Genomic DNA, 14,229 nt, shown 5'->3' on the forward strand with positions numbered 1-14,229 from the left:
TAATCTCACAGATGAAAGAGGGGACAACTAAATTTGAGAGCTGGTTTTAGCTGAAATTACTGATACTACAGGCCATATGTTTCTATTTGTTCGGTAATATTGTCACCTCAAAAGGATGCCTTGCAGAAATAGATGAAAGACTGTATTGCAGTGTGTTACTGCCTGAAACATAGTGGAAAGGATTTTAAATGTTTCAGGTACAACTGGATCTTCCATATTTCTTTGAGGAACAAAGGAAATCATTTTGTTCTTCAATCCTGAAAAAAGACACATCATGTCTAAAAGTTGAGGAAATTGTTAGATACAACTTTATGGAAAGGTTACTGTGACATTTTATTAACTTTATTGGATTTTGAGAATTTGGAATAATGTTACCTAACATTTCCTTCTCTTTTTGCTGTTTTAGTGTGATTTTTTTTTTTAACCTATAAAATTGTTTTTCTTCTGTAATAACCAGTCTTTCTAGACAATGCATGTCAATTTTATAAAAGACCATATTTCTTCCTCGTTCTAAAACAGTTTTAGAAATGTAATTATTTTAATAATTTTTTTGACTAAAAGTTGACCTAACTTTAAAAATTTTTTTCTTAAAGTTCTACTAATTTTTGCAGAACGAGGAAGTAAAATTTAGCACAAATGGTAGTACTCCCGGGTCAGGTATTGCTAATTCAAGTTACACTGCAGTATAACTGAAGAATCCTTTCTTTACTCAGTAGATCCAAATGTTGTAGAATGCTAACTAAAAAAAAACCAAAAAACAACCCAACAAAAGAGTAGAAAAAATTGCTAGTGTAGTTGGCAAATACAATTCTTTACTTTATTCTGTCTCTTTGATGGAATATAGTTGTGTTTTTTAAGTTTTTATGTTAATAAACAAAAATATTCATTTTATACAAGTATTTTATTTGTTTCTCACTTGAGTCTAGACTTCTCTGAATATACATTGAAAAAATAAATAATTTGGATTTGGGGCTTTGGGATAACAAAAACTTATATAACCTGGGATATTAGTATTTAATTTCTCTCTAGGTCATGGAATGAAAAGCTATGAAAACTAATAGCTAAACCAGCTCAAAGCCAAACCAACCAACCAACCAACCAAAAAACCATGTAGAGATTATTTTCATTAGGGATTTGAAGTAACACCAAAAATGGAGACAATTTTTTTCAATTTTGGTTCTTTCATTCAATTTAATGTGTTTTAACAATTTAACTTTTGGCTGCACGATTTCCCCCACCCACCCCTTTTTCACTGCTGAATTGAGTTTGAAGTCATCCTTTGTGCCATCCTTTTGTCTCATATTGCTAAATTTTCTGCTCTTGGCTGCAACAGTTGCCAACAGAACAAGTCAGCAATTCAGCTTTTCTCAGTTCAGTTTTTCTCTTTTAGTGACTTGTATAACAGTAGGTGGAATGTATATGTTTCCTCCTTGCTGAGGTGAATAATCTGTGTGCTTTATCTCTGATGTTATCCAGTATATCCCTTTTGTTCAGGGTTCTGTGGTGGTCTTATTTTTTCAAGAGGCTCTGGAGACTCAAGCGAGTGCAAGGGGATACTTTAGACAGTTTCTGTGATCATCTAATATGCGTTTGCTATTATTAGTCATTTACAGAAGCTATAGACCTGCCAGATCTTTACCCTGCCAGGGAATAAAGCTGGAAGACTAGTTTTGTGCTTATGAAGATAAGTCATCAACTGTTGCACCATGAAATCAGTGGTTCTCTGTGTCACAGCTTAATGTCTACCCAAAACCAAAATAAATTTAAAATATTTCTAATTTGCTTTTATAGTGTCTGAGTTTGTGAGGACACTTTCACTGTGTTGTGTGAGATTGCTGTATAAGCTTGTAGAGAAGACAGTCCTTCAAAGCTGTGCTTCAATACCATGTCCTATTGTATTGGAAGTCTTCAGCTTCTGGTTTAGTGATCCTTTTTTGGTCATGGACCTTCAGATCAGATGGTAGAATGTTGAAGTGATTTGTCTCTCAGTATTCAGACTCCAGTCTGCCAGGAAGAACATCTGAGGAGTAGGAAAAGTGTGTCATACTATTCCTTCCTCTCCTTCCCTCACTCATCTTGAGCTTGGGTTCAAATCCAAACATAAACATCCATATTATGAAGTACCCTAAAACTGGGGTTCTCCCAATAAAATTATTGGGAGAAATTCTTTCCAAAGTTCAAACTAATTTCATTTTTATTTGACATTGTCCTGACTCTTGCCAGACATTCATGTATGCCATCTAGTTTGCTACTCCCTTAAGTGAGTCATGGCTGTCATCCATCCTCCTTTGGAAAACCTCCTCTGTCTAGTTTAAAGGAAGAAGCAGGATCCTCACCACCTAAATGCACAACATTTGGATAGTATTACATAGCCATTGCACAACCCCAAATAGAAGACATATATATTTCCGGGAAGCTGCCTGAAACCAGCTAACACCAATTGTTTCAGAAGAATATGACAACTTGCATGACTCAGTTTCATTTTAGCTTGATTGTGATGGAAGCATAAATGCAATATTCTTCCATTTTCCTGCTGATGCAGTAATCATGCTTCAAATGCTACAAATCAAAGAGGTTTGATTGTATTGGTAGGAAATAGAACCTTTAGATATTGTCATCAGAATGAAAGTATGGATCAGTATGGTTTCTCCATTCAGCTTATCAAAGAAATTCTCTTGTGTATTTGGATCAAAAATTGACCAAGATGATTCTGCTAGTCAGCTTAGGCAACTTTTATTCCTACTGTGAAGAAGGAATTTTGTGTACTGAAAGAAAGCTGCTGTCCTACTTTTTATTGTCCTGCATACTGTGGCCTTAGATTTAAATGTTAATCTTGACTGCAAATTTCTGTTGATTTTAATAAAACCATGTTGGTTTCAGAGTTGCTGTTCAACATGGCTGAATGGAATCTTGAATTCAGACACTAACACATCATGGACAAAAGCTTTGCTTTTTGTAGAATGACACTGCACATTGGGATAACTGGAATGAGGAAATAGGTAATAAAGGGTAAATGTCAGTTCTTATTCATAAAGGATGAGGAGATAATTTTTTAAGGCAGAAAAAAGAATGTTTTACGTGTTACTCTTTATTTCTATAACAGTTTTCCCCTTTTTTTCACATACATTCAAGCTACATGTAACAAGTCACCTGGGAACTGCTTAGAACTATTAAATGTTTCTGTGGGAAAGATTGGATATGTAATTATGGCAGGTTAATCTGCTGAAATCAGTAATTCTACAGCTTTTGAAGAAGTTACCTTATGATTTGAGCTGAAAGATGCATTCAGGTTTGGAGTTTCTAGCAACAGCGAATTGCTTTCAGAACTCACACATTTATACCGTAGCCAGTTCATAAGGAAATACACTGTCAATATCTAATTCAGTTGAAACCTTCAAGTTAACCTGAACATACAGAACAGCAGATTTATAACCACTTTTAAGTAGTAACAGCCTTTACACTATTTTTGTACATCCTGTTTCAGTTGAGATGAGTTCAAGAAGGATATCAAGCATTCAGACTTCAGTATCACACATAACACTAGTATTTTTTAGAACTATTACCAGAAGGTTCATAGATTTTAAATTTTGGCTCTGCTACTTAACATTCTGCTCTGTTTCATTTCTAACTTTGCCATAGCCCTTTGTGATTGTTTCTTGTTAAATTAGGAGTATGTAGTGTGATTAGGAATCTCTCCAAATGCAGGGATGCCACTTAAGACATTGAACATATTTGCTTATCCATCCATAAATGATTACGTTTACTGTTAGATTATTGCAGTGACATCTAAGCAGTTGTACTGCAGGTAAGAATTTGCAAAGGAGGGGATCTGTTCTTGTGTTACTTCACATGTAACAGCTGCTGGAGTGTCTCTTTTTTTTTCCCAATAGCTTCATATATACTCTTAATCAGGTTATTAAAATGCTTTAAATTTGAAATACAGACATTGTTTTAAAAAAACAGTGTTTGTTTTTTTTTCCAGTGGTGAAACTAATAGTTGATCAATGTTAACTTTTATAGTTTTGCATCACCAAACAGTGATCCAAGTTGCCGTCTTTCTCCAGGCATTAGCTAAGTACTATAAAATTTTTAAAAACTATTTATGCATCTATATTGAGGAATCAATTGTATATCCTTTTATGTTCGAGCTGTATAAGGCACTTTGGTAGCAGAGCGCAGTTGTGACCTTGCTGTAAGAATTATCAGCAGAAACTTGATGTATCCCTCTGATGCATTTCCCAGTGCATAGGTATAACTCTAATGCTTAAAGGGATAAAGACTGTAAGTGAAGGGTAGAAAAATCCAAAGGCAGAAAATTTAGAAGTAGTTACTGCTCTTCATTGGTATGGATACAAGTGTTCCCTCTGCAAATAGCCTGTGCAATATTTTCTTGTGCCTTATTTCCCAATTAACTTCTTTTGTCTACAAAACTATACAACACAGATAAACTGACCTTATGATCTTTGACTCATAGATAACGAGGACTTGTTAGCTCATGCCAACAATGTTTTTTGTGCTCCACAAATCACATGTTTGGGAATCTTAGTAGAATGAAATTCTTTTTGTGGAATTTGGTGGACATTTAAATAGCTTTTGCTTGGGATTGTCACCTGTGTGATAGTTAAATACTGTACTTCCAAAATAATTTTTACAATTCTCAGTTCATTTTCAGTAAGCTAAGTAAGTTACAGCAGGTTGACATGATTTGATGAAAATTACCTAGCAAGCTACGGAAAAGACAAAAAGAGGTAACATCCCTCTCCTAAGTATTTGGATTGTATTTGGATTGAGAGACTTACCTCAGTGCTATGCAAAGCACAAGAAATTTACCTCCTTGAACAGGGGATATCCCCTCCATCCTAATAAAGCTAAGTTGCTAAATGCTTCTCCCCTATACTTGCTTCTAATAGAACAGAGATATTGGTCATGCTGTGCGATATTTGTATGTTTGGTCAGTAAGAGAAGTTGATGTCATTGTCACAGTGTCTTGCAGTTAAACTCAACTGTGTATTTTTCAACTTTGCTGGAGCACCCTTGCTCTTTCCACACACGTTATTTCTTTAAATTCCTGTCAGCTTTCTCCTCTGCTTCCCTGTTGCTAGACCACTAGAAAATTGCTAGACACTAAAAACTTGCTAGACCACTAGCGAGTGGTCTATATCCATGAGGACATAGACCTAGACCAGTAGCCTGGTATCTGGATCAGGTATCCTTCTCATGCTGTCTGTCCATACAACCTCCTCTGTCTTCTAATCATCCAATGTGTTGTGTGCAGGAATGTTGTAGAGGCTACCTTAGAGAGGATTTTTTGCTTAGAGAGGATTATTGCCTTATAAGGTGGAAGCTTGGACCTAAATATGAAAGGCAGAGAGAGACTCAGTTCAGAGGCATAGCAACCCCTAGATAAAGCTTGAATAAGAAGTTTCCAAAAACATAACAAAAAATAACGACTTTTCCAAGCCCTTAGTTCCTCATTTCTTATGCCATTCTTCTTGCTGGATTCACCCTGCACTGGGCATAAACTCTTGTAGAAGTAAATACAAGTGGTGACTTATGTAAGTAGGCACATAATCAATAGCGGTGATTTTTGTAGCCCAGCAGAGCTGGGGAAAGAGAAATTATTTGAGCTTTCCAAGAGCTTTCTGGAAAGCTCTCTTCTGGGGAACCTGTTACTCAAATATTCATGCATTTTAGTCACTAAAGAAACAGCATGTTTGGGGAAGACATAATTTTCAAAATATGTGTTTGGGCAAGTGGAATTATCCATGCAGCCAAATGTGAAGGGTACACCAAATTAGATGTCTTTATTATTTTACTGTGTTGATGAACGCTTATTAAATGGTTTTGCTATTTTAACTGCTTTGGTAACTAACCTACATGTTTATAAATCTTGGCATACATATCTGAAGGAATATGCTTGTAGTTAAGGCTTTAATGAATCATACTGGTTTATACTAATCTAGTTTTGCTTGCAATTTGTAAAAGATGGGAAGTATGCGAGCAGTCATGTTGCTATTCCCAATTAAGATGCATCAATATTAATTAAATCACTAATTTAATCACTCATAGCTCAGAAAATCAGAAATCCAATGTTTGTCAAGTCATGTTAGAGTTACAGGGAGTGTCTGTTTTTATAAAATAATCTGCTGTCATCAATATTTAAAGTTTATTACCCATTAAAAAATATTCTGCTACAGTATTTGCAGCAATTGTAGGAAAATGTTAAGTTCACAGGAAAACAAATGAATATGGAGGAATGCTAAGCATTACCTTAAGTGCATTATTATAAGTTCTGCTGTCTACATGATAGTGGGGTTTATATACAGTTAGGCATAGATTTATTCTCGGAGTTAATTACTCAATGATTTGGAAGTGACTTAGCATAAATCAGTAAAAGAATCCTTATCATTTGTTGTCTTACAACTGTATTAGTTATCGTAAGTTCAGAGTATATTAAAAATATGTAAAAAATGAGTCCTGAAATGTTTTGAGAAATTATATTTTTCTTTGCCAGTTTTGGTTAGGATTGATTTTTATTTGCATAGCTGTATTAACAGGAACCATGTAATTCTACATAATTATGAATAGTAGCTGTCACAGATCTGTTAGTTATGTTCTGACTGTATGAAAGTAACCTTTTATTTTAAAAGTATGTCCATTGCATTTTGTTATAGTTTATACTTTTGGAGCATAAATACATTTTAAGCACAAAATTAGTACATTAATTTACTAGCATATTCAAAGCTATAAAACTTTTATCTCTTCTAGAAAATTGAAAATGGAAGATTTGCAAAACTCAGATATATTGCACATGCTATGGTCAACAGTACAGATCTGTTAATGGTAACCAAAAGGTAAACAGTTTTAACTTTGAATAATATGTACTTAAAACAATCATTAAAATGTACATACCTTGATAATTGCTGATCAGTAACAGCGCTGTTATCATTTATGTAGATAAAATAATTGGAAAGGCATGCCTAATGTGCTCTTAATTATCTTCAGCTGGGGCATTGTACAACAGAAAAGCATTGAGTGTTATTTCTCTCCTATTTAAGAAGGGAATGTTGGCTTTATGATTTCTTTAGCTGAGAAATCTTTATTTGTTATAAACCTGGTTACGGTGAAGTCAACTGAACTGTGGAGTTCACTTATAAATTGGCATAATGCAGGAAAAAAGGATAATACCAAAGCAGAGTCAACATCTAATAGTGGAGTATCAGGCATTCTTCTCAAAAAAATGTATGTACAACTTTTTGTAAAAATACAGCTTGAAGTAGTGTTACAGTTTTGCTCTGAAAGAGAGCATTTTAAGTAAGTAAGAGGAAGGTTCAAAATTGACTCTTTTGGAAAGTGTGCTGTATAGTTGTTATAGATCATTATATGAGAACTGTTTTGCAACAGCAAATGAATTCACTAGAGCAAGGGTAACATGATAACTTTTAAGAATTTTATAATAATTTTTAAATCATTACTTTTATTTTCTGTTGCCTAGTGGTGTGTTATTTGTGACAAAAGGGACATTTGGACAGCTGATATGTGAATGGCAATACACTTACGATGAATTTACCAAAGAACCATTCATTGTTGATGGTCGAAGATTGCGCATTGAAGCCAAGGTACATTAACCTTGCCATGTTTTTGGGGGTTTTTTTTGTGTTAACTGCTTATAAAATTGAATTTCTACTCTCTCTCCTTTGAATTCTTGGTCTCTTTTATAGTTGAGATACACTCAGAGAAGGGAGTTGAAATTTGGCATGGGCAAACTCAGATAACATTCTTTCCCTGGTAGAATTGCAAAAGACAGAAGGAGAAAGATGACCACCAATGACTGAGTGTACTTACAGAGGCAGTTCCTTAAAAATATTTCTTACATTCTTGTTGAATGGTAACTGAATTTAATTTCAATCAATAAGTTTACCTGACAGGTTTTGTTTCTGTTTTTAATAAGCTTCACGTGTGTAATTACACATACTGGTTGTCAGGACAGTCTTGACAGTGTACAAAGTAAATCAGTTTTTCACTCAGATTATTTGTTTCTATTGCAGAGAGCATGAAAGGCAGAGCCATATTGGTTTGGAATCCTCCAAACTGGATTTCTGACTGCAAGTGAACTTTTATAGGATGAAATAATTCTTAGCATTTCTGCCATTTCAGACAATGCTGAATAACATATCCATCTTTACCCCTACACAGCAGCCATTTCAGAATCCATTAACATGTCTGCAGTATGTCTTTACTGAAATCTGTGGTTGAAAACTGTATTTTGCAAATAACTCCTTATGTTTTTATTTATGCAGCCAAAGTTGCTGTTTTCACTACCTAAGACCACTACTTCCAAGTCAGTATTGGTGGAATGCCCACTCAAGAAATGACTTAGAAAGAATGAAAAATTAAAACCTTAGGGAGTAATGGATTTTGTTACCGCACATACTCCATTATCTGCCTTCCATTCCTACACACTTGATAGTCCCTTCTCCAGGGACTCCATGGTAAAAAGAGAAGTCTGTTACTGCTGGAGTGTTCCACTCCACTGTGCTTTCATGCAGAAAATTATGTTTCTCAGGGTATGTGCATGCAATGCAAACATACTCAGGTTAGCGTAATGGGTACACGTGGCTGTCTGAACCATCATATCTGTATTAATAGTAAATGACTTCTTAGTCTTAAAGTGTGAAGAAACTTAACTTCAATTCTGAATTACTGTTTTGGGGTCTTTTTTAGGAACGAGTTAAGTCAGTGTTCCATGCCAAAGAATTTGGAAAAATTATTAATTTTAGAAGTCCAGAGGATGCTAAGGTAAAGTCAAAATACTATTAAAATTATGCTGTGCTAAATTTGGCTTAAAAAGTGAAACAAATATTCTTAACCTGAAACTGCTATATGTATTTAAAATTCAGTAATTTCCACATATGCATTATAGAGGTGGAAATAGCAATGACCTATTCAGTACTGAATTTCAAAAATAATCAATTTCAACATCAAACTTGTCCGTACGTAATCTTTGGAATTATAACTATCTGTCTAAAGACTGATTTAACAGTACTACTAACAGAAACTAAACAATCTAGGATGTGAATTAAAATAGTACATTTTAATAGAACAAAAATATTTGGTAAATTACTCTTAGTTTTATTCCAGGGGTGGGGAAGGGGTAGGGTGTTATTGCTCAGTTCCTCAAAATGCAGTTTTGATTAAAGAATTAAGAAAATCCTTAATAAAAATACAAATTCTCTATTTGATATATGATATTGCTGCTATTATTATAAACATTTTCTGTTCATTTTGACATCATTAGTTTTGACTACAATGGAGAAGTAGGAGTGTTTCAGGTCTGCTACCAGAATTATGAGTTGTGAAGGTCCTGCCTTGTTTTTATTAGTGCAGCTAATAATTTTCACAAACCATAGTCTTGTATATATTCCAGTGGGACATGGTTCCTTGGGATCATGATTTGAAACAGGTTGTGGAAGTTGCATCCTGTCATTAATTTAAGTTGCTTTTGCACCTTCTCATCAATTTAAGTTGCCTTTTTCTTCATGGAGGTAATTTCTAACCACAGCTGAATGATAATACTTGACTCTTACTTCAGAAAGGTAGGGGCCTCATGTTGAATTTGACTTGCCTGTAATCTTTGGAGGTACTGAGGTTCTCTTTCTTTGTTTTTTTTTGGTTTTTTTTTTTTCTTTTTGGCTGTGGTGGAACAGGGACAGGCAGTGTTGAGGTCCAGTAGTCTTTCTGGGAAGGGGATCCTGTCTATGCCTCAGCTAAATCAGGAACAATACTAAAAGTCAAATTAGCACATCATATTATGTATGCCATAAGTCTTAAGTAAGGAAAAGAAAGCTGAAAAAATTGAGTACACTTTTCATAAAAATACTAGTTTGTGTATTTTCCTAGAAAGGCTCAGGAATCTAACAAAACCAACTAAGTGGTCTGTCAATATGAGGGCGTAGAGTCTGATTCTGATTTGTAATAATCTACTCTTCCTGCAAAATATTATGAACACTTCTTATGGCAGTCCTTTTGTCCTACTCTAGATTTCCATCTCATTGGTTTTTACCGCGGAAAGACTTTTATTGTTTCTTTTTCTTCACACAGTGGATCCTTTCTAAACTGGAAGAAGTGAGAGAGAATCAACCAAAATTGTAATGAATGGAAAAACACCAAGATATGAAGAACGGCTACCTTTTAATTCCTCTTTAAAAAGCAGAACTATTTGAATATCAGCAACAAAAACAAGAAGGAAGGAATATTTATCGAATTGTTTATTATGGTCACAACAGTCTATGGCTATATCACAGAACTAGATGATGTCAAGTTAAAAAAATACCTAATGATGAAAAGATTCTGCCAAGTTTGGGCTTGGTTTTCCAGCTTTTTTTAAGATAAGATTCCAAATTTCATTTTTTTATATAAGCAGCATAAAGTGAATTAGTCTTAACATTTGATATTGAAATTGAACTCTGGAATAATTCTTATGATACTATTCAGAGCAAATGTTTCAGTTTTGATTCTGAAAATCAATACTTAATTTATGTCTTGGGGCTGTTTTGAAATACAAATTTCTTTGTCAAAGGAAATGTTATTCATTACTGTTACAACTCAAAATATAGGAAGGAGGCTACTGATCAAAGAAGTTGAATTTAGGTGATCACAGGAGGGGCTGCTTATTTGACAATATTATTTTCTTTTTGCAAATGAATGGACCAGGTCATGATTGATTTACAACACAGTACTGCTTTTAGTGTAAACTTTTTTATATTCTAGCTAAGGCAATGTTGCAGCACCTCTGTCTGTACTCACAGAAAATATAACAGTTTACAAAAATGTGTAATGGGGAGAATTAATATTTCTCTGCACTAAAAAATAGTCATAAAAGCCTATTGTTTTAAATAGAAGTTACTTACAGTCTTGCAAATCAAGGAGGAGTTGATGGGGTTATAAGTGCACTGTTGCATACCAAAAATAAATGCCTTGAACTACGCAATATTGTGTGCTAAGCAAGTGACTAATGAAGTCAGATTTATATTAAATAATAAATATGTCACAGTTGCTTATATCAACTTTTCTTACCCAATGAAACTGTTTTGTTTTGTACCCAGACAGCAGAATTTTGATAGTTTGAATGTCTGCAATTCTGTTTGTTTCTTAGATGTAGTAGTCATAGTGTTGTTGAATGGCTGTTTACTGCAGTTGATATAGAAAGTACATGAAGCAGTACAGTGTTACATGAAGGCTTCCATAAATTCCAATATCAAAGTCTGCAAAACATCTGGTACGTATAGAAAGTACCTGCTGCCAAAGTATGATTTCTAAACAATAGTTTACAATATTTATAGCTACAGGATAGAATTCTGAAGCTTGAGATATCCAAATGGTTCCATTATTGTAAAATCTGAAACAACTAGCATGCTAACCTATAGTTGCAGATCTTTAATGTACTGTAAGTCTTGCCATTGGTGTTGAGTAACCATTTAGTGGGTTACAAAATACATGTAATCTTGCAATTTTCCCTGTAAATTGAAACAAAATAAGATAATTCCAAAATATTACAATGATTGTGTTACTCCACTTGTTTGTACACCAAGCACGTACCAAGAGTATGAACTCAGGTTATCTTGCCAAACTTATGTACTTTGCCTTAGATAAGTAGTGTTTTTAAATGCCCTGAATACCATTCTCTATCTGTCATTTGTTTATAATCTGTCATTTTCATCTTATATATGATTGTTCAATTAACAGCCTCATTATTTTCTTGATTAGTTTGTGGTCTCTCCCCTATCCCCAGCATTTACAGAGTCGAGCCTGCGCAGTGGATTTTTTAGGTGAGACGCAGTGTGCGTGGAACTGGGCCCACCCTTTAATCCTAAGGTTCATCTGCCGGGGCCGAGCGAGCTTGGACGGTGGCAGCGAGGTCCTCGGGATGTAGGGTTAATTAGAGTGACCTTCTCTTAGATGGATGGCCTTACAGGGCTAAGCGAGCTCCATCTCATTTACGGAGTATTTGCTGCAACTTTCATTTACAATACCTCTTGTATGTACTTTGTACGTTTCCATTTGTGTAGCTTTTCAGTTTACCTGATTCTATGTATTTTCTTCTGTCTCTGTTTTAGTATTTCTTACATTTATTTTATCAACAAACACTGATTCTCAAATCTCATCTGGCTCTTCAATAATATTTGAGTAATTTAATCATTAATGTTGAAAAATTATTTTAAATATGCGTATTTGTGGTTAAGCAGCTCATGTTTTGGAAAAAATAAGAATTCACCCCAAATTGCATTTTTCTTATAGAGTATAAAATATTTTGATCTTCTGTGCTCACTGAAAGCCTTAACACAAGAGCTGAAATGTTTAGAAGTCAATGTGGGACCTTTCCTCCCACTTTGTTTCCACTTGTAATGACAGCATGATTTTCTATAGTTCCCTGTTCTAGTCAGTGTGTTTTTTGTATTTCCCTATTCTAGTCAGTAAATTGGGTTTTTTCCTTAAACTTTCTCCATACAGTCATGAGTGGATTTTACCATTTCTTAGCAAACACCAGTTGTCACTTTTAACTATATATCATCCCAGGGCAAAGAGAAAGGTATTCAAACTTGTGCCATTGTGTAATTTTCTGGATTATTGCAGGTTGTTTGAGATGTCCACTCTGCTGTGCCTCATTCCGCATTGCAATATGCATATTTTTTTCAAGAAGGCAGAATAGGTATATTAATTTTTACTGGAAGTGTGTATGCAATTACAAAAGGGGATCTCAATAAATATTAAAATGTAGGCATTCAGTTCTGTCCACTGTGGTGTTTAAAGTATTATCATGGCCTTCACTGAAATGCTGAAGAACAGTTTCTCTTCTAGATTACTGTTACGTAAATTTAATAAATTTGAAAAATGTCACTTGGGTTCTCAATTTGCTAAGGGTTAGAACTACCTTTAAGAAACTGCTGAAACTTTCATAAATCTAGTTGTTGCATCTCTTTTTTTGTTCAGCTGCATGGCTTTCATGGCATGGCTCTCTTGGTTTCCACACTGCCTTCCCCCCCTCAACCTCTTCTTCATCTTGAATAAAGTGAAACTGAATTTTATTTTACTGAAATGTAATTATTATTTGTTTTCTTTATATACTGCTTTAATTAACAAGTAATACCATTACTCAGAATCTTGCAGGTCAAGTCAAATCCTGTCTCTGAGAACTAAAGATCAAACTTCTGTTGTAGCCATCTCAGTGAAAATAGAATTATAGACTTTAGCATTTCCCTTTGGCTTATTGTGAAGACAAGGTTTTAATAACTGGATTAACATGTATAAGCTTCTTTTAACATTGTTTTGTTGGTTGTGGTTTTTTTCTTCTGTTGCTGCATTGAAAAAACAAAGATGATGATGCCAAATTATAGAAACATAGACTGGTTTTGTGTTGGAAGGCACCTTACAGATCACCTAATTCCAACCCCTCTGCTGTGTGCAGGGTAACCATCTACTAGACCAGGTTGCTTAAAGCCCCATCCAACCTGGCCTTAAACAACTCCAGGGAAGAGGCATTGACAGCTACTCTGGCCAACTTGTTCCAATGCCTCACCACACTCACAGGAAAGAATTTCTCTCTAGAATCTAATCTGAACCTACCCTCCTTCAGTTTGAAGGGATTCCCCTTTGTCCTGTCACTACATGCCCTTAGTAGTCCCTTACCAGCTCTCTTACTTTGAAGTACCCCTTTAAGTGCAGGAAGGTGCTAGAAAGTCTCCCTTGGGCCTTCTTTTCTCCAGGCTGAACCTCTCCAACTCTTGTCTTCATAGGAGAGCAGCTCCACACCTCAGACCATCTTCCTGGCCTTCCTCTGGGCAATCTCCCATTTCTGGTAGGACCACTCTTCAATTTGGGACCCCAGAGCTGGATGCAGTGCTCCAGGTGGGGTCTCACCAGAGCGGAGTAGAGGGGCAGAGTCACCTCCCTCACCTTACTGGCCACGCTGCTTTTGGTGCAGCCCAGGATACAATTGGTTTTCTGGGCTGCAAGTGCACATTGCTTGCTCATGTCCAGCCTCTCATCCACCAGCGTCTTCAAGTCCTTCTCAAAGTTGCTCTCACTACATTCTCCTCCCAGCCTGTATCTGTGCTTGGGATAACCAAATTCTTACATAATTCTTTTTTTTTTTTCTTTTCCCTATACATACAATTCTGTATGTATGCCATTAGCTATTTATTATCTTGAGCATTTCACAAAATTATTTTT

At 35.1% G+C, this 14,229-nt stretch overlaps 1 protein-coding gene across 5 annotated transcripts in view; it reads left to right on the forward strand.

The window, feature by feature from the left end:
* VPS13A (vacuolar protein sorting 13 homolog A) overlaps positions 1–13,090 on the forward strand; it is a 105,765-nt gene extending 92,675 nt beyond the window's left edge. For 2 of the 5 annotated variants that reach the window (XM_064641315.1, XM_064641307.1), the window contains 4 exons: positions 6,769–6,854; positions 7,496–7,619; positions 8,725–8,799; positions 10,102–13,090. In XM_064641315.1, coding sequence (XP_064497385.1) covers positions 6,769–6,854; positions 7,496–7,619; positions 8,725–8,799; positions 10,102–10,152 — 336 coding nt within the window. In that variant the 3' untranslated portion in view covers positions 10,153–13,090. The other 3 variants (XM_064641308.1, XM_064641312.1, XM_064641311.1) reach the window with 3 other exon arrangements.
* The last annotated feature ends 1,139 nt before the right edge of the window (positions 13,091–14,229 follow it).

This window comes from Pseudopipra pipra, chromosome Z, assembly GCF_036250125.1.
Source record: "Pseudopipra pipra isolate bDixPip1 chromosome Z, bDixPip1.hap1, whole genome shotgun sequence".
Classification (NCBI taxonomy): domain Eukaryota; kingdom Metazoa; phylum Chordata; class Aves; order Passeriformes; family Pipridae; genus Pseudopipra; species Pseudopipra pipra.